This window comes from Carlito syrichta, unplaced genomic scaffold (genome assembly GCF_000164805.1).
Source record: "Carlito syrichta isolate Samal-C Ts95f unplaced genomic scaffold, Tarsius_syrichta-2.0.1 Scaffold306846, whole genome shotgun sequence".
NCBI lineage: Eukaryota > Metazoa > Chordata > Mammalia > Primates > Tarsiidae > Carlito > Carlito syrichta.
In genome coordinates this window covers 199,413-220,139 of record NW_007250942.1, presented here as the reverse complement: position 1 = coordinate 220,139, position 20,727 = coordinate 199,413, and the positions used below count along the sequence as shown (strand labels likewise).

The 20,727-nt window shown below is 43.2% G+C and overlaps 1 protein-coding gene across 1 annotated transcript in view; it reads left to right on the top strand.

Moving 5' to 3' along the window:
• The window catches only part of DNAH6 (dynein axonemal heavy chain 6), a 310,610-nt gene that overhangs the window by 204,051 nt on the left and 85,832 nt on the right, over positions 1 to 20,727 (top strand). Inside the window, exons 56-60 of the mRNA XM_008063442.2 lie at positions 273 to 437; positions 2,650 to 2,717; positions 5,125 to 5,305; positions 10,774 to 10,953; positions 15,572 to 15,805. Of these exons, the coding sequence (XP_008061633.1) occupies positions 273 to 437; positions 2,650 to 2,717; positions 5,125 to 5,305; positions 10,774 to 10,953; positions 15,572 to 15,805 (828 nt within the window). The remainder of the gene's footprint in view (positions 1 to 272; positions 438 to 2,649; positions 2,718 to 5,124; positions 5,306 to 10,773; positions 10,954 to 15,571; positions 15,806 to 20,727) is intronic.

The following is a 20,727-nucleotide window of genomic DNA, read 5'->3' as shown; positions in this document are numbered from 1 at the left end:
CAGAAGGATCTCCTGAGCCCAGCAGGTCGAGGCTGCGGTGGCTGTGAGCATGCCACTGCACTGTTCAGCCTGGGTGACAAGAGTGAGACTCCGACTCAAAAAAAAAAAAAACTGTTAGAGGTAGTGCAAAGACAGTAATTAACATTCATAAGATGGCTGAAAAATTGCTCTTTCAACTACATTTTGAAGCCTAAGGAATTCAAAGAAGTTGATGCTATCCACTTGAACTTCCCGTTTTTTGTATCGTCTTGTTTCTTTTTCATTTTTCTCAGCTCAAGGAAACCTTGGATCCAGCCCTGGAGCCCATTCTTCTGAAACAAACTTTCATCAGCGGGGGCCGACTACTCATCCGCCTGGGAGACTCAGACATTGACTACGACAAAAACTTCAAGTTCTACATGACGACTAAAATGCCAAATCCCCACTATCTGCCGGAGGTATGAGCCACCGGCCTGGAGTTTTTAGCCTAACTGGATGACTGTGTGAGGAGTCTCTGAAATGTGCTGGGTTCCCACCCTGGGGAAACTCATCTCCCCTGTTCTTTCTCTTCCCCTCTCTACACTCCTTCCCACCACCACCAGCCTCCATTTCTGCTTCTCTTCTGAGTCCTGATTCTGATTTTACTCATCATTGCCTTCACCATGTTGGTGGGACGCAGGCTCCCGCCCACTCAAGCCCCGGGCAGATGTCCCGTCTCACCCAACTGTCCGCCTCTCCAGCTCTTTCGCCATCCCCCTCCTGGTCCACAGCCACTCTTCATAAACACGGGACCCCTCCCTGTGAATCACTCTTCTCCCTCCTTCAGCAAAGGCATTTTTGCCCCTTACCGTGGCTATTACATGAATCAGAGCTTAACTGAGAGTCTCTGAGGAAGGTTGGTGTGTGTTTTTGTTTTTGTTTTTGTTTTTGAGTGGGAGTCTTACTCCATCACCCAGGCTGGAGTGCAGTGGCACACTCACGGCCACCCCAGCATCCACCTGCTGGGTCCAGCGATCCTTCCACCTCAGCCTTCCAAGTAGCAGGAACTACAGGAGCACATTACCTCGCCCAGTTACTTTTTTTTTTTTAATTGTAAAGATGAGGTCTTGCCAAGTTGCCCAGGCTGGTCTCAAACCACCAGGCTCAGGCAATCCTCTCACCTCGGTCTCCCAAAATGCTGGGATGATAGGCTGAGCCACAGAACCCAGTCAAGGGCCGGTGTTTAAGTGTACAAATGCCCACAGCGTATACCTCCAGGTAAAGAGGTCATCCACTTGAAAAGTCTGATGGCAAGGCAACCTTACAGAATCGTGATCCAAATGTTCAGTATCTGTACTTAGGGTTCTGGATGGTGGGGGCAACTTCTACCCCTCCATATGCTCTTAGATTCTTTGAAGGGAGCTGAGTGAGCTCCTCCATACACATATCCCCAAGCCTTGGAAGGATCTAGGAGAACACCTACTTTCATGCTGCAGAAATGGAGACGCTGGGATTCCTTTCTTCCCTCTCACTGGGACTCCGCCTGCCCCTTCCCCTCCCACTCCCCCCCAGGCCACACGGCCTGGCACTGCCCCAGCAGTAGCACGTCTGCACACTCTGCAGGGTCTTGCCTAGGGGATGAGCTTAACATCAGAACTTCATTCCTTCACCACCACCACCACCCCCCAAAATATCCTTAAATATACCATTCCAAATGATGGTCAAGTTGAATGAAATTGACATGCTTCTTGAGTAAGACGGAGAAATGTCATTCAAAGTCTAAGTCAGGGTTTTCCTTATCAGTCTTGAGGAGTTTAATGACATAGCCATGACCAGGGTTCATGTCCCAAGTCCCATTTCAGAATTTAGAAGTGTCCAATACGCCAACTTGCAGTCTTTGATTTCTCACTTATTTGACTATTGAGAGAGAGTCTTGACCACGAGACCCAAGCTTAGCTCAGTGATCGTGATAAATTATTCCATCTCGGGATCCTCAAGTCAATCAACTCTGCAGTGTAGATACAGCCTACTTCAAGGACGTGTGACATGGCAAAGTGTATGGCGTTCATACACTTAATGTATTTATTAGTTTTTGCTGTTGACTTATTCAAGCGATGTTAGAATGCTATGATATAGTAATAATTTTTTTAAATGTTGAGACAAAATACGTAAAGCTCCATTTTTAAATATCAACAATAGCTTCTTTTTAACAAGAACACTCCATGTACAAGTCACTATAACTAAGTGATTTTATCATCTCATTTAGTCCTCACAGCTACTCTAGAAGTTGTTACTGGTATTATCTCAGTTTTTAAATATCAGTAACTAAAGCTGAGACAGATAAGCAGTTTATCCGACATCATGCATTTACTAAAGGGTGCAACTAGAACTTGAACCCAAGCTGTTGGTTCTAAAATACTGCTTCTTACCCTCCACTGGCTCACCTTTTCTTAAAACACTGTGCAGGATTCTGTACCTGTGGTGTCTGAGAAACAAGATGGTGGCTCATACTGGCAGGGAAAACCGTATTAAGATTTTGTGAACCTCATTATGTCAAAGTGGTTGTGTGTGCAGTTAGACTGAAGATACATCCACCTGAATAACAATGAGCCATGCTCCAGCAAAGAAAGCACTTCTTATTGTATTGGTCTGCACTTGAGCATTTTTATGAACTCCGTGCTTCTCTTCCAGGTGTGCATCAAAGTCACTATCATCAATTTCACTGTAACCAAATCAGGTCTGGAGGACCAGCTGTTAAGGTGAGAGAAAAGTGGGGGTGGGGGAAGGTCATGGGTTTTCTCAGATTTTGTTTAGAAATTTTGACCAAAAAAATATTTTAATGTGTAAAAGCACCACACACAAAGAGATACAAAGAGAAGGCCAAGTTCTTTATCATTTCCATAGCTGTTCTCAGCCACTGACATTGCCCACAATCTTCTCAAGGAGATTGGGGATATGATTCCCACCCACCGTTTTGTCCAGACTGGCAACCCAGCCCTGCCTCTTCCTTTCCCTAGGATTTCCAAGTCAGTGAAGTCGTTCCATTGTTTCTAGGAATCCATTGTTCCACACCTGTGGAAAAAATAACTACTCTAAATGTGACTACTTCACTGCTCTCTAGCTGTTTTCTTGGTATATTTAATTGTGCCTACATTTTTCCACTTCCAAAAGGAAATAATGTCCCTCAGTATACTCTGTGTATGATTAAATCCCCATTTCCCAAAAATAAGATTATGAATTTTTAATGTTAATCATTAGAATTAGCCAAAAGTTCAGGAGGCAAAAACTTTAAGACATCTATTAAAATGCTAACATTGATATAGATTAAAAACTAATTATATATTTAATATATATAACCAACATGTGTATATATACATATATAAGTACAAGGAGTGTGTGTGTGTGTGTGTGTGTGTGTGTGTGTGTGTTCGTTAACTCTAAAAGAAAACGTAATGTAGTCCCATGTTTAAAAGAAATGTTTCTTATGATCTAGTCAAGATCATCCTGATTTACCTGTGTTATCACCAATGAGCTCAAGTCTTAGATTCCTTGATTCTTTAGGAATTATTCTGCCAGCTGCTAACTCGCTTAACTTCTGCCAGATTAACTTCTTTCCAGTCAAGGGCATCTCACCATATCTTATGAGCATGTTCTAAGAACATGGCTGAGCCTTAGCATACCAATTCATTCCTATGCATAGTTAAGCTTAGCCATGTCACAGAGCTGTCAGCGTATGAGTCTGTCCAAAACAAGAAGAAGTGACCTATGAGAACAAAGGAGATTATGAGACTTCGTCACGGGGTGTGGAATCTCCCTGGCATTGAAAACAGAAGCCGACAACCTGCAGCCAGAGTGAGGATGGGACCAGGTGTGCCTTTTTTTTGACAGCCGTCACCTGTTGCAGTTGTCATCTTGCTCTCTGTGTCTCCTGGACAGGCAGTGATGCTTATTGCACTCAGCTGCCCCTTGAGATTTTCACCAGATCCTCCCCATTTTGAACACCACCATTCACCTCCCTTCTTCCTGGAGACTGTCAATCACAATGCCTCAGTCCTTCAAGGATGGGACAAGACCATTGTTCAGCGTCAAAGAGTTCCATTCAGTCACCCAAACAGTCCACCTCCTTCTGTCTGTCTCTACTTCCAGAAACTCTAACTCACCCCAGGCCCCCAGACTTTCTTGGCCATCCCTTTGAATTCTTCACTTGCCTGATTTGACTCACGCTTCTCTCAAGCGAATTCCTGAGCTCTTCTTTATCTCAAAAATTCCTTAAACTCTTCTCTTTGAGAAACTTCTTTCAATGAATGAGAGGTGATGATTTCTTACTTTTTTGTATGATAATTTTACAGTGTCTGAATTCCACATGTACATAACAAATAAATAATGGGTTTTTGATGAGATAGTGCACTAGTGACAGTGCATGCTCTGGAGCCAACAGACCCTGGTCAAGCCTAGCTCTGCCTTTGTTAGCCCTGTGACCTCGGGAGGTGGCCCACGAGGGCCTGTCTCTTCATCTCCAAGCTGGAGACATAACCACGGTGCCCGCCTCATGGAAGAAAATCTAGGTACACCTTTTAGCAGGGTGCCTGGCAGAGAGGGATGATGGATAATGAATCACTCCTACAAAAGAGACTTGGAGCAAGTCATGAAAGGACAAGTGAAAGGAGACATAAGTTTGCGTGTTTAAATGGTTTAAACAGGGGTGAGCCTGGAGGTATGACCTCTTTTTCATATGCCATCAAGAACTGTTTCATGGAGGTGGTAGGATTTCAGAATCTCCCATATTGGTGCAAGAGGAATATTCCAGGCACCATTTTCAACTTGACACAAGCAAGCATGGAGACAGAACTTGAAATGATGAGAGAGATCAAGCATTGAGGAGATTGCCCTGAGAGATTAGCAGAAGGGTGTGGGAACTCTGGTAGGTAAGAGGTTTTCGAAATGCAAGATAAAGAATCAGAACTGGCACATATGTAGTTCAGTGAAAAGCCACTTTAAACCCAGCAAAAGAGAAAATGCTGCACATTCAGACTTGGTAAAGAGCATTAAAGTTCAGTTAAATAGTATTCAGAATAAGAACAATTACACACAGGGAAAAAGGAAGCAAAGAAGCAATTTTAGGACACGGACAGTGACAAAACTGAGGTATTTTACCTTTGGTTCTAGTGACGTGGTGCGACTCGAAAAGCCTGAATTGGAAGAACAAAGAATCAAACTCATCGTGAGTATCAACACCGATAAAAACCAGCTGAAAACTATCGAACAGAAAATTCTGAAAATGCTCTTTACATCAGAAGGGAATATCCTGGACAACGAGGAACTGATTGACACACTCCAGGATTCAAAGGCAAGTAAGATATTTCAGGTATTTTGAAAGCGTTTCTCTTCCAGGGTCATAGCTGCAACCTTTGAGGGTCTTGCAAGAGCTTTTAAAGCAAAAATGGGGGCCACTTTGGGCTTTGAGAAGCACACACAGGCGTGTGCCTGGCTGTCAGGGATCCTTCCCAATCAAAGAAGTGTTGAGAGACTGTAACTCCTCATGTTATCTGCATTTTTGTTTAGATTTTTATTTTATTTGAGATTCGAGGGGAGCACACGTGGGTTTGTTTCGTGGGATTATTGCATGATGGTGAGGTTTGGGCGTGTAATGAGTCTGTCCTCCAGGTGATGGGCATGGTACCCCATGAGTGGCTTTTCAGCCCTTATTTTCCCTCTCTTCCTTCCCGCTTCAATAGTGGCTAGTGGCTAGTGTTCCCAGACATGTGTGTGCCGGGTTTCGCTCGCACTTATGAATAAGAACATGTGGTATTCAGTTTTCTGTTTCTGGTGATAGTTCACTTTGCCTGATGGCCTCCTGCTGCACCCATGTTGCTGCAAATGCCATGATTTAATTCTTTGTTATGGCTGCACAGTTTTCCATGGTGTGTGTATGTATCTGGTCCACTGTTGATGGGCACCTAGATCGGTTCATGTTGTTGCTTTTGTGAATAGTGCTGCAATAAACATACAAGCACAGGTATCTTTTGGGTACAACTGCTGCTGGAAAACAGAGAGGCCATGACACCGAGGCTATCTTAGGAAGTAGCAGTTTTATTAGCGCTGGCGTGACTCAGCGGGCTTAACGCTCCCAGGCCGAGCACCCCTGGGAGAGAGAAGAGGGGTCTTATACTTTAGTTTAGGTAAAGGAGGGGGTTGGGTTGTGTGACTATACATTTTCTTTGGAATTTACAGGATTGTACTTAGCAAAACCAGATTTTCAAAGAACAAATGGTCTCCAGGATATGCATAACAAGCAGGGGTTGTAAACTGAAAACTTCACAAAGAAAGGATTTGGGTTAATGTTGTGAATTGATGACTATCTTATATTTCCAGGAAAGCTGTCTTTTGGCTATTTGGTTTTCTCAAGCAAAACCTGTCTAGCAGGTTTTCAGAGCTTGCAGATTGATTTTTTTTTTTTTTTTTTTTTTTGAGTTGGAGTTTCACTCTGTCGCCCAGACTGGAGTGCAGTGGCCGCTTCCAGCCACCACAGCCTCGACCTTCTGGGCTCCAGCGATCCTTTCGCCTCAGCCTTCCAAGCAGCTGAATTACAGGCATGTGCTATCACGCCCAGCTGATTTTTTGATTTATTGTAGAGATGAGGTCTCGCTGCCCAGGCGGGTCTCATCTTGGCCTCCCAAAGGGCTGGGATTATAGGTGTGCGCCCAGCCAGTAAACCATTCTTGACATCAACAAAGGCAAAGAACCTTATACACTCCTTGCCTAATAAATTCAAGGATATTTTTTAGTGAATTATTTTGTTTATAATGGATGAAAATTATTTTGTAAGTTGTGTTCCAGTATACACATCTCAGATGATGTTTTGAATCTGAGAAACAATTTACTGAAGAATTACAAGTTTAGTGTAAAACTTTATCGAGGCAACTTGGCAGGGCCTCATCTCTACAATAAATTTTTTTTTTTAAATTAGCTGGGTGTGGTGGCACGCACCTGTAGTTCCAGCTACTTGGAAGGCTGAGGCAGAAGGATCACCTGAGCCCAGCAGGTCGAGGCTTCAGTGGCCGTGAGCGTGCCACTGCACTCCAGCCTGGGCAACTAAGTGAGACTCCAACTCAAAAAAAAAGAATGGTTTACTGCTTTACATCTATAGTCCCTTGAGATCTCAGAATTGAAACAATAATAAGCAAGTATTTTTGGCTGGGCGTAGTAGCTCTGTAATCCCAGAGCTTTGGGAGGAAGAGGTGGGAGGATCGCTTGACCCCTGGAGTTCAAGGTTAGAGTGAGCTATGATGGTACCACTGCACTCCAGCATGGGCAACAGAGCAAGACACTGTCTCAAAAAAATAAATAAATAAAATACAACATGAAATCAAAATTTAAAGACAAATAACCTCAGGTCTTCCATATTCCTCTCTCCCTTTGCTTGTTTGTTGATAGGTCTGTTTCTCCTCCTTTCATTTATTCTTCCTTGGTTTTTCATTTCTGGCAGTTGTTTGTTCACCCATTTATTTTTTTAGCAAAATTTTACACATAAACTGTCTTGAGAATGAAATGTTTCAATAAGGCTTATTATGAAAAAGAGTATCCCTGCCTTCTCCCCCTCCCCTAATCAGCCAACCCATGACTCCCTTCATAGAGACAGCCACTTCCATTTTGCATCTTAACTGTTGTCTGTACCTCTGCCATACACCCGCACACACACACACACACACACACACACACACACACACACACACACACACCCTTTCACACCCTCCAGCCTTCCACTGTAGTGGAACATTCAGTGTTTACATCTGAAATCAGCTAAATCAGTCAATAAAATCAAATTGCTAGCAAAATAATAGTATTAACCAGCTTACTCCATTTTGTTTAAAGCTTCCATCTTCGTTGCCTGCCCAATCTAAGAATCACTCCTCAATGCCTACGTGTGATTACTATAACGTTCCCATGACCACAGACCCCCAGCTTTGACCCCTTTGGGCAGGTCATGCTGACCATTTCCTGCTGTTACAAAATTCCTTAGCCATAAGTTCCAAGTAATTGTATGCTTTGTTAACCGACATCAAATGTTATGCTTTGCAAAACCCCATTGTTACATTTTCATATTTTGTTCTTATGATTTGTTAATGACTTAACCAAGATAACTCCATTGTGTAATGACCCTTCTTCCTTGTCTCTATGTAACTACCTCAAACTGTAGCTTTATGGCGGAACTCCAGGGACTTTCTGGGCACTGGCTATACCTAGGACATAAAATTAATCAAAGCTCCCTAACAATCAAAAGTTCCCATTTTGGTTGCCAAGCTGTTAGTTAATAGTTACTATGGTCACTAAGATGCTATGTAACCAACACTGTAAATTTTACCTATAAAAGCTTGTCACAAACTACACTAGTTTGTCAAGAGTTTTTTCTGGCATTTGCCTGCTCTTGACCCATGCGTTAATAAAAACTCATGATTAATTAGACTCATCTTGCTGGTGTGACTTCTTCTCGCTTACTAGGTCATAACACATCACCTGAGGGTGCAAATCTAGCTGCAAGTATCTGGGAGCTGACAAAGAGAACTTGGGTCTCAGCATCCAGTATGCATTCATTCACCCAGTCACTGTTTTAGTATGATACCTTGCCATCAGCCACCTTCCTTCCATCAAAAAACCCTCTCTTTTACTTTCTCCAGAGGGAAAGGACAGCCCCCTGGATAGGAGCGGTATAGGGAGATGCCCTGGGGGTCTTGCAACCAATTCTCATGTTACGCCCTTTTCATTCTCAGCAGTGCTGTTGCTACTAATTCCTGAGCCTTTGGGAGGATTCTGTTTTATAAATTGAGTGAATTCTTGGCTTTCCCGCTTGCCAACTTAGGTATCTATTTTTCTGGGTCTGCTAAGACGTTGTTACTCTCTTCTGTCTATTTCTAGCTCCCAAAATATTTCCTCTCTTTCTTTTTATCTTTGTGAGTTTACACTGCTTTTAAAACCCCGTTCCTATAATTGTATCATAGTTTCAGCCTGGAGTATAGGTAGACACATATGTGATGACTGCCATCTTTGTCTATAAGCCGGTTTCTTTCTTTGTTTGCAAGGAGTTGCCTTGGAGACATTCTTTCCATAAAGTAGTGACCAAATTAATTGATCCTTGGCTGCATTCTCTGCCACTTTCTGCCTATAGTTTATTCTCCCAAACTCTTACTTAAAAGAATGTCTCGTATTTCCTAACCACCACTGAAGCCTCAAGTTTACAGGGCATAAGGTCCACAAGTAATTGCCAAACTCAACTGAGGTGTATCAACGTTCTAATCTTATCTGACAAAAAGAAGAAAATAATCCACTTTCCTTTCTCTTTACCCCTGGGTTCTACATGATCAGTGCCTTGTGCTCTGTAAGGAATAAAGGATTATTTGCAAGGAATAAATAGTCATTTCATGATTCAGTAGCTCTTCTATTTACTCACATGTGAAAGCTTTAGTGGAGTCCAGGATTGAGGTTGGCGTTTCTCACTCAACTCTACCCTTTATTCCCTCTTCAGGGTCCTAAGGGGTCATTACAGGGAGAGTTTGAGCCCTCAGATTCCTGGACACAGCTTCTGCACTGAATCCCTCCCCTCCCCTTCCTGGGGGGCTTGGAAACACAGTGCAGACTTGCACTTTTCAATATGGTAGGTAGCCACTAGCCATATGTGGCTGTTGGACACTTCAAATGTAGCTGCACTAAGGTGTGTTAGTATAGAAGACACACCAGATTTCAAAAACTTAAGCCAAAAAGACATAAACTATCTCAATATCTTTTATATGGATTATATGTTTATATAATATTTTGTTTATCTTGGGTTAAACAAAACATAGCGTTAAAATTAATCTCACAAATTTAGAAAATTGAGGATTATATATATAACTCATGTTATATTTCTATAGGGAAGCACTGAACTGGACAGAAACTTAATGGTTCTTTTTAGCACTCCCTTCGATGGAACAAATACTGAGCAACCAGTTCCCAGAGGGATTTTTCACGGTCCCTTCCCTAGACCCTTTGACTTTCTACCCACAAAGGATCTCCCAATCTAGGACTACTCACAGCTGAAAAACAGTGAGGAGAGGGGGAAGAGACAGGGACAGACAGCAATAGATAGAGAAAGACAGAGACACAGAGAAGGGAACCTTGAAAAGTCCATTGGCCAAAAGGCTCTACAAACCCACAAACCCAAAATATAGAAAATCAAAAGAATCGAAAAGGACCCTGAAAACTTTCTCCTACTCACTTAGGTTTATAATCCTTCATAGTCAGCTTCTACCCCCAGGTTGCCATAAGTCTACACCTGGAAACGCTAGGTAAAGAACAAGAATATCAGTCGTCCTTGTTATTCCAGGGTGGGATGTGGTACCACTTCCAGACTCTCTCTGCCTTCCCCTTGGGGCATTTTCTCAGCTGTTCCACTTCCCTTCATACCTTCTTTCATTAGTGCACCCTGGTCTGCTACTGAGGAAGTCAGGGGGCACTTGGGAGCACAATACTGTGTTGGCGTTTCCATTTCAGGAGTGACTCTAAGACTTGAGACTTAGCGACGTACTGCTCCAATTTTTTCAGAGCTCTTTGCATACTCTTTCCCTCTGCCCATTCTTAACTCTGGCAGGAAAGGAGGTCAGCTCAGTCAAAAGAAGGCCACTGAGTCCTGAGACTCAGTGATTCCATCCAGGGACCCGTCATTATAATCACTAACTCATTCTCTCCTTATTTCTTTCCTAGACCTAACAGGACACGTCCCCAAAATCCCACCATTCTTCAAAGAACAGATCCTTAAGAACTTGTTGTTGTGTGTCACTTCAGATCACTTCCGGCGCCATTAAAACCAGACTGAAAGAAGCAGAGTCCACTGAACTGATGATCAATGTGGCTCGTGAGAAGTATCGTCCAGTTGCCACTCAGGGCTCCGTGATGTACTTTGTCATCGCAAGCCTCTCAGACATAGACCCCATGTATCAGTACTCCCTAAAATATTTTAAGCAGGTAAGTGTGCTACTGTGAGCGAAATTCCCCTCTTTGGCTTCCGTTTAAACCCTGTTGAGCTACTTCTTGCCTCAAACAAGCCTCTAGTCCAGTTACCAGGTGAAATCCACCAGGAGTTTGGGTCCAGATGTTTGGTTAAAGACCAGCTGTACCACCAGGCTGCCTAATGTATAGATTGCCTGGTACGCATAGAACACTGTCGCGGAGAGAAGAAAGCTGCTTTGCAAGTTTCCTTTTCCCTTGGCGTCAACTAACTACCTCGCTCACTTTCCTTCTTGTCTGTCTTTCTCTCTTTCTTTTAAAAGTCACAGCTTCATTCTATTTCTTTACACTTTCTCTGCAGCAACCCAGCTTCCGTTCCACTGTTAAGCATTTTCCGTTGCATCTCAAGTCTGACAGCACCGGCCTAGACCGAACTGGTTTACCTATCTTTTTCTTCTAGAACTTTTTATGTGACAACAGCCTGTCCCCTTCCTCCTCCCAACCCCCCCACCTTTGATTTACAGCAATCTCTTTCTTTCTTTCCTTCCCGGCTTTCACCCTATGATGATGAAACTTCCTTGTTTTATCTGAGTCTCTCTCCTTTATCTCGTCTTCACAGTTGAATCTCACCCGCTTTCTCGGAGTAGGGTGTTTTCACCCCTCATCCTCTTTGTAGCAGCTTTACATTACCTTCCAAAAGCAAATCCGGCGTTACAAAGCTTTGGCAAGCAGTGTGGGCTTTGCTGAAGACTTCCCAGGAAGACAGGGCGTCCGGACCACTCATCACACAGCAAGACTTGCAAAGCATCCCCAGCAGGCTCGCTGAGGTTCTCTTGGGCTTCAGTGGCCTCCTCTGGGCCTGCCCCATACAGCCCCACTGGCTCGTTCTTCCCAGCTGCTTCCACGCCTGTTGGCAACATTGTCACCTTCTCTGTGCAAGCAGTTTAACTTACTCTCACTCTTCTGATCCTCCATGCTCACACATGACACAATTCAACAAAAGCCTCTCCCTGCGAATGAGCTACTCATGGCAGAAAACAGCGAAGAATTATATCCTCGTTCCCTGCAACACATCTTTACCTCTAACGCGTCTTTATTTCCAACACGCCTTTATTTCCTGGCTTATTAAAGCCAGGCCAGCCTAGGCCTACCGTTTTCAAAGCCCTGTTCTTCAAACCTGGGGTCCTGATTGGGTTTGCACATATAGTGCCCGTCACCACAGCCCAGACACTATATCCTGGAACTCAGAGCCACATACAGCCTGTCCCTGGCCTGTCTCTCGAGCCACACTTCTAGTCAAGATGCCTCTGCCACAGCCAGATTAATCTATTTATATTCCCAAGACTCAGGGGATGCTTTTGTGTTTCTGACGCACTCTGTTTAGAACGCCCTCCCTCCCAGCCTAAATGTCACCCCCAGTGCTGCCTGTGGCTGAGTCGGCAACATCTGGAGACTGACTGGGCCAGACACCCAAAATGGCTGGTGCACTTGCCTGGGCTGTCAACCATGGCACCTGCAATGGCTTCCCCATGGAGCTTAGGCCTCTCACCCCAGGGCAACTGCATTCCCAGAGGGCCTCCTGACAAAGCAAACATTCTAAGAAAGCAAAACAAAAGTTTAAGGCTTCTTCTGACCTAGCCTGGGATGTCATGCAACCTCACTTCTGCCGCTGTCTTTTGGTCAGTCAAATCCCTAGAATAGCCCAGATTTGAGAGGAGGGAATTTAGAGCAATGGGAGGCAGAGAGTATACTTTCAGTAGTCTTTATCTAACACATCTGATATACCTCCTATGATAAGACACTTACCCCTTGGGTGGTAGAATTCTCTCTCCTGCTGCAGTCTGATCTCCCAGGAGGCAAGAATGAAGCCTCACCCATCCACTATCCCCCATGGTGCTCAGCACCATAGAACACTCATGAATGTTTCCTAAATGAAGAGTCTGTTTGATCTCTTCATAACATTCAAACAATTTTTATTGGAGTTGAAATATTCAGACAATTCTTCTGATGCTACACCAAGCTTGGTTGTTCCTGCAGCGGACTTATTTAATACCCTAGATGTGGTTGAGGGTCCAGCAGCAATTTGGAGCTGCAAGAGAGATGGAGACTTGCGAGAAACGGGAGTCACGTTGTTTAGACGTGCCTGGGCTCTCTTTTAATAAGATGTGCGTTTGCTTCAGCAGCCTTTAAAAGCCATCTGTACTGGGGTCAAGCCTCGAATCCTAGAGGCAAGGGATTGGGCTCTCACATCTCTGCCCTCTTCCTTGAGTTGGCAGGTATTAAGCCAAGCAAATTAAGGATTAGTAATTCCTTTAATGTCACCTAAATGATTTGGTAACACTTTTCTCCTCCTGGTTATTTTGGAATTTATGCTTTTCAAGGTTTAATATCTCCTTCAAGAAAGGAAAGTAAAGGTGCTCTAAAAATATCTCGGACTGAGAGGGGAAAAAGGGATCTAGGATGAATTATCAAGCTTGGAGTTTTATGATTTAGAAGGGAGACCAGAAACCCAAAACATATTTGTATGTGACAGCCCTGGCCAGGACACCCTCTACCAAGCCTCTACCACCACCCTCTACCACCATTCTTTTTTACAATGAAATTCTTTAGGGCATTTTGAGATTTGCCATGTTTTATTTTGACACCAAACTTACCACATGGTCACTGGACTTTAACCTCTCTGCTTTTTGTCAAATTGTTAAGAAAAAGGTCTGTCCTAGAATGATTTGATTTCCTCCAGGTATGTTCCCAATAGGGGGATTGCTGAGTCATATAGAAAGTTGATATTTAGATCTTTTAGGAATCGCCACACTGTTTTCCACAGAGGCTGTACTAGTTTACACTCCCACCAATGGGGTAGAAGTGTTCCCTTTTCCCTACATCCTCTCCAGCATCTGTTGCTTTTTGAGTTCTTGACGACAGCCATCCTGACTGGAGTTAGGTGGTATCTCAGTGTGGTTATAATGTGCATTTCTTTGATAACTAGCAAGGCTGAACATTTTTCCATGTATCTGTTGGCTGCATGTTCTCACTCATAAGTGGACTCTGAACATTTATCATAATACTATAAGAAAGGGATTGGCAGTAGTGGGAAACTGCCAGGGGATGGGGTGGAGCACACAACACCAATAAGGGTACCTGATCTCAAACCAGGCGAAGTGGGGACCAAAGGGAGGCCCAAACTTTACCTGTTCGATGACCACTTGCATACCTAATCCTGAATTGTATCCCACATCTTTAAGACCAAATTAAGTTCAGTTTTTTGAAAAAGCTCAGTTCTGTTTTCTTCTGAGTGTGTTAAAACAAAACTTCATCACCTCAGTCGACCAAATGTTCAGGGAGATTGACAAGGACTTCACCAATTCTCCACAATAATCGTTCATTTCCTATAAGCCCTTCTCATTTTGGAGAATCGAGAGCTACCTTTTGGCCAGGAGCCTGACACAGACAGGCTATTTTCCTCTGTGCTCCATCCTGTCAGCAGAAGGGGCCGGTCAGAGAGAGGCCCGCACAGCTGCAGGACAGTATTGCTAGGGAAGAGCGGAGGACTCTTCTCCACCCTGACCTGCCATTGTCCACAGCTAGAGTTCGGCTTCTAGTCTCTTTCCGTCTGTCTGATTTCCACATGAGCAGCACACCTTGATCTCAGGAACTGGGCAGGTGTTACCTCACCCACCTGTGCCCCCCTGGGTCCTGAGACCGTCACCATGTGTGCCTCCAGACCCTCTTGCCGGTGACTTCCAGGCAGCCCACTAGTTCAGGCTCTGCTCAGCTTCCTCACACAGCTTGGAAATTTGTTTTTGTATCTCCTTTCCATGCTACTTAGAAACTGCAGTGAATGGGTAGGTCTGCCTCCGGCCCACTCATGCCTACTCCCTCAAGGCTGCCATCTCCACCGCCTTTCTGGCGTTCTTGCAATTTGAGACACTTTGGGATCAGGAGGTCTGTTCTCAAAATTTCCCAGTAGGAAGCAGGGTAGACGTGTCCTGTAAAATCCATTTCTCTTAAATATCGAGGAAAACTCTAGCACATCCTTTCCGCATCCAAAGTATTACCTTGGATTAGTGCTAAGACGAGATCACAGCCTTGCCTTGCCCTTAAATCTTTCACCACAAAATGACGTGTTCATCAAATATGAGTTGAGGATGGAGAAAAAACTGGTTTTGCCAGCTCATCTCCTTATTCCAAGTTTTGTGTCTCACCTCAGGATGCTGCCCTTTGAATGTTTTCAAGAGTTTGGCATTGGTCCATCTCTAAAAAATGGTAGAGACACAGGAGTGCAGAATTCTAGACTTTTTCATAGTACAGTACAGTAAGTTCTCACTTAATGTTGTCGATAGGTTCTCGGAATCCATGACTTCAAGCAAAACAACATAACGAAACCAAGTTTATTGTCTCATCAGCATTATAACAAAACAACGTTGAGGGCAGTGTTATTTGTTATCCAGGGACACATCTCCATCGTTTCCTGTAAAGGTGCAGTTTCCAAGAATCTATCAATGACGTTGAGAGGACTTACTATATCTTGTGTTGCAATTTACTCACTGAATGGGGGTAGGAGAGACAGAGATTTTTTTTTTTCCTCCACAGAGAATGAAATAAATCAGAGACCTTGACAGTGTTTTCTTTCACACAGTTGTTCAACACAACCATTGAAACTTCTGTAAAGACAGAAAATCTACAGCAGCGCCTGGTCATACTATTGGAACAAACCCTTCTAAATGCTTATGTCAATATTTCAAGAGGGCTTTTTGAACAACATAAACTCATCTACAGCTTTATGCTCTGTGTGGAGATCATGCATCAGCAAGGAAGCCTAACTGAAGCTGAATGGAATTTCTTTCTCCGAGGTTCTGCAGGATTAGAAAAGGTACCTGTTGCATGTTCAGGTGATGACTTATTCTAGATGGAGCCCACAAGCGTCGACCAGTGAGTGCTCTATGGTGACTCTAGTGGCTGAAGGTCATACACGTGACCGTGCTGCCCGGTGGAGAAGACATTCTAGCACATTCTTTCCTCCCAGTCAGGAGGCCCAGATCATAACCCAGCTTTTCCTCCAATTAGCTGTATCATGTTTGTATCATTTAACATCTGCATGCAGGAGTGTCCTCACCTATAGGAAAGGGCTTTTGGGAGTCAGAGAGAGCCGTAGATGTGAACTATTGAAAAGTTGACCATCTTATAAACATGAAGGGTTAAAATCCAATACAAGTTCTAATTCACAGATTTGGCAGTACTGATTGTGAAAACATGACCCTGACATACCTGGAGACATCCACCATTCTAAAGCATGGGAAGTAACAGAATGACTTGTCTGCCACCTTCTGTAATACTGGGGTACAGGTTGTGCTACAGTTCCCATCTTCATGATCCCCCCGATGTCCTGCTTCCTCCAGTCCCTTAAACTGACTTAGCCCACCCACATCCCCCAAAACTAGTAGCCCACAGAGGCGAGCTCCCATCATCGCCTGCATTTCCATCCCAGCTCCCCTTGAAACTCTCAGTTCTGCCCTGCCCATCTTGAGCCCTGCCCTTGACCCTTGCAGACCTGGCATGGGTACCAGTTTGTCCATATGGGAGCCTCAGTCCATCCCTAGGAGGTTAGACATGATGTTTGACTCTCGGCATCCCATGCTCCCAGAAAAATCCCAGACAAGATCTCTCCAGCAGATAATTCTTCCTCCCTGCCCCCCACTCATCTTGCAAGCACATGTATTCTTTTTTTTAACTTAATTTTTTTATTTTAAAATTGTAGGGTACACTTCATGGTTAGGTATACAGGGTTAGGTGTGCCCCTCATCAACAAGGGTACCTGCACAATGAATATTTGTATACCTAACCCTGAAGTGTACCCTACAATTTTAAAATAAAAAAATTTCCTCAGGCAGATTTCACGAATGTCAATCCCACCTCCCCGCCTTCCCTCCCCCCTTGCAGTTTCCTGCTACTGTCAGTCCTTTTCTTATAGTATTTCAGTAGTTGTTCAAGGTCCACTTATGAGTGAGAACATGCTATACTCAGTTCTTTGTTTCTGTGAAAAATCACTCAGTATTATAGACTCTAATTCCATCCAGGTTGCTGCGAAGTTCATGATTTTGTTCTTCTTTATGGCTGTGCAATATTCCATTGTGTATATATGTACCACATTTTTTTATCCGGTCCTCTTTTGATGGGCAGCACAGTTGGTTCCATGTTCTTGCTATTGTGGACAATGCTGTGATAAACATATGCAAACACACGTATTCTACGACTCCTCTCATAACACATCTTACCCTTGTAAGCACAGTTCATACTTACAGAGTGCTGGCTATGTGTTTTACGTGTATCGACTCATCTATTCCTCTCAGTATTCTTTTTAAGTTCCTAATTTTTATCTGTAGTCTACAGATAAGATAATTAGGCACAGAAAGTTTAAGTGACTTGCCATGATCACATACATAACAGGGCTTGGAACCAGGATCTGAACCTTGGCAGTCTGTAAACCTTGCTCTCTCAACCCGTCCCCCCCACTGATGACTGCTAGCCAATCACGCAACCAGGCCCTGCCCTGTGCTTTATCACCCTCCCTTCCTCACAGCAGCCTGGCCAACAGCCTTGCTTAAGTTTTCTCAAACAGAGGCTCAGAGAGGTTCAAGAACTTTCCAAAACCATATTACTGCATGACACAGTCTCATCCACGCCCATGTTCATTGCAGTACCACCTGCTACTTCTCATGAGTAGCATATTTTGAAAACAAATTTAAAATATATGTTTAAATCATCAAACTCAAAACTTAAAATTACCCAGAACTTATCTTTAGAAGTTTCTCAAAAAATTTTTAAATCAAACTCTTCTTCTCTACAGTGAGGAAATTGTAATGATTCTTGATTAATTTTTTTTCTTCTTTTAGAAATACGTTTGGGAATGTATTTTATATAATCATTTTATTATGTATTTTAACACTAGTATTTCTCGTCTTTATCATAAGTGCTGCATTTTTTCTACCTTATGGGCTAAATTCGATATTCTGGGCTGACCTAGGAGACAAACTTCCATCTTTAAAACTTTTTCTGTAGAAGAATGTGCACTGAGTTCCCAACACCTATGACATGATTGTATAATGCAAGAAGATGGTCGAACAAAAGGGTCCTGGGAAGGATCTAGAAAGAATAAGAGTTAAGTGTCTAGTACCAGAGGATAAGAGAGAGAGAGGAGAGAAGATACACACCCATGGAATCTGAAGAGTTTATTGGAAGCACAAAATGAAAAAAATACAGATAAGCAAAACAGATCTCTAGAAGGTGGGAACTACAGCAAAAATGGAGGACGAAGAAGGATGCTGGAGGTCTACAACTGGAGACTGGTATGAACAGAAGTAGCAGCTTCCAGGATGAAACCAAAGCCATTAGAGTTCAGGCCCAAACAGAAAACAACTGGAACCAACCCACAAACCCTTGAGCATCTTTGGTTTCTATCACCTGTGGACAAGGTAAATGAATTTCTGCAAATTGAGGTCTATTCTCGTTTCTCTTAAATGATGTCTTAAAGCATTTTTTTCTGGAATGCTAGGAATCCAGAAAATGATGCCAGTAAAAAATAATATCACACCCAGGAAATGTTCCGTGAAATACTCTTTCTCCTGGAAATTTTATTAAAATTTGCATAGAAGTGAGTGATTCATATTGTAGATTATCAGAGCTCAAAATACAGCAAAGCAAGCCAGATGTGATGGCATGCATCTGTAGTTCCAGCTACTTGGAAGGCTGAGACAGAAGGATTGCCTGAGCCCAGCAGGTGGAGGCTGAGGTGGCCGTGAGTGTGGCACTGCACTTCAGCCTGGGTGACAAGAGTGAGACTCCAACTCAAAAAAGAAAAAGAAAAGATTTTTGCCTAACCCTGAATCATACCCCACATCTTCATAATAAAAAAAGAATAAATAAATAAAACAAAAATACAGCAAAACAGCTCAGATTTGTATATTAGATATTTAGAAATGCCTAAGAAAATTAACAGATATAAGGGTCTTTGGGTTTTATCTAGGATCAAAATGTAACACAGGGAAGGGCCACTTCCAGCATGATTATGTCAAGACCTTTGCATACCTGCTCCCCAGCAAAACTGGTGAAAATTAAATAATGACCACTTAAAGTCTTTGGAAATGTCCCTGGGTGCAGATGGCACATGAGAAACATTTATCCAAGAAAGTTTACTCGAGTTCCAGCAACGGCAGCAAGCACCTATGGTATTTAAACCCTCCTTTCTGCTCCCAGCCCAGTGGGATAGAAACTTCACCCCAGACTAGTGCAGCTAAGAGCGCAGGGTCACTATCTACTCCCTGCTCCAGTTAGGGGACTTTATTCCTGAAAAAGACAGGACATAAGCATTCCTGTTGCTGAAGGGAAGGTCCAGGTGAGTGTAGCCCAAATGCTGGGAATGCCTTCTTCCACTCCGCCCTCACATGGGGAACTAAGGCTTCAAGATCTGGTGCCGTGTTACTTTCTTCCCAACTCCTAAGATGGTGGGTCCTGCACAGCAGAGGCAAACCAAGACCTGACGCTACTTTCTTTCCATCCACAGAGTTCTCAGCTCCTAGAGAAGGAACATAACTGACTTTATAGCTAACAGAGTATGGGTGGGGTTGCTCTCTCAAGCAATAGAGGCTGTGGTGAAAGGCAGTTGAAAGGAGGTGGATGGAATCACTGGACAGAGACACTAAACTGTAAGCCAGCTGATTTTCCAGAGATAACCTTGGAGGAGACACTGGGAGAATCCTGCCTGGACCCAGAAGAAACCTCAGCTGACCTCAACAAACACTGACCATAGCAACCATCCCTTCAAAGCAACTCAAATTTGATTGGTTTTTTTGGGGGGGAGGGGTTATGCCCCAGGGCATTGTTGGAAACAATAAATTATGAAGAGTGCAGAAAAAAATAGGACCCATACACCAGACAAAAAACAGGCAACAAAAACTTCCTGTGATTATGATAAATGTCAGATTTGAGAAACAAAACCCTCAAGTTAGACATTATAAACATGATCAAAGATCTAAAGGAATTCCTGCCTAAGTAAAGAAAAGGATGATGATACATTACATCAAATTGATAGTATGAATAAAGAGACACAAATTATAGAAAAGAATTATTACAGTCCAAGTAACACTCAGTTGCTAACCCTTGACACCAATAAATCGAGAGGCAGGGAACTGGTCGAAAGAAGTTTACTTCTGAATTTGACTCCAGGGAGCAGAGCCAGGCTCCTGGCCTTTCTAAAATGATTCTGTTTACCCTTCAAGTTTTACGGTCTGCTTTTATAAATTCAGGGTTTTTGGTATCTATACATTGACTACATGACTGGCAGAGCATTGTATAGAACTTAAGTTACACCTGCATGTTGTCAATAATGACTTTTACGGTCTATATTGTCAGTTACCAGTTACTAGATATATCTCACAGCTTCTTATCTTTAACACCCAGCAGAATTGTTAATCAAGCTTGCCATAAAATAAAGGGAGTTAACAAGGCCTAAGACATCATACATTACTACATATTGTTATACACAAACATTATATAAACCACAGGACTTACAATTACCTTTATACTATATTATTTAAACCTATGACTACCAAGAAAAGGGAGTAAATGGGGATTTACATCTCTCAGTTAATTGGGCACAATTTGCAGGGAAGTTAAGAATTCTTTGAAGTTATTTACTGGGAGTGCATAGGAGGTAAGGGGAAACACTCCTTTTGTTAACTCTCAGGATTGTAGATATGTGAAAGCCCATTCAAACACTTGCCATGCCCTTCTCTAAGG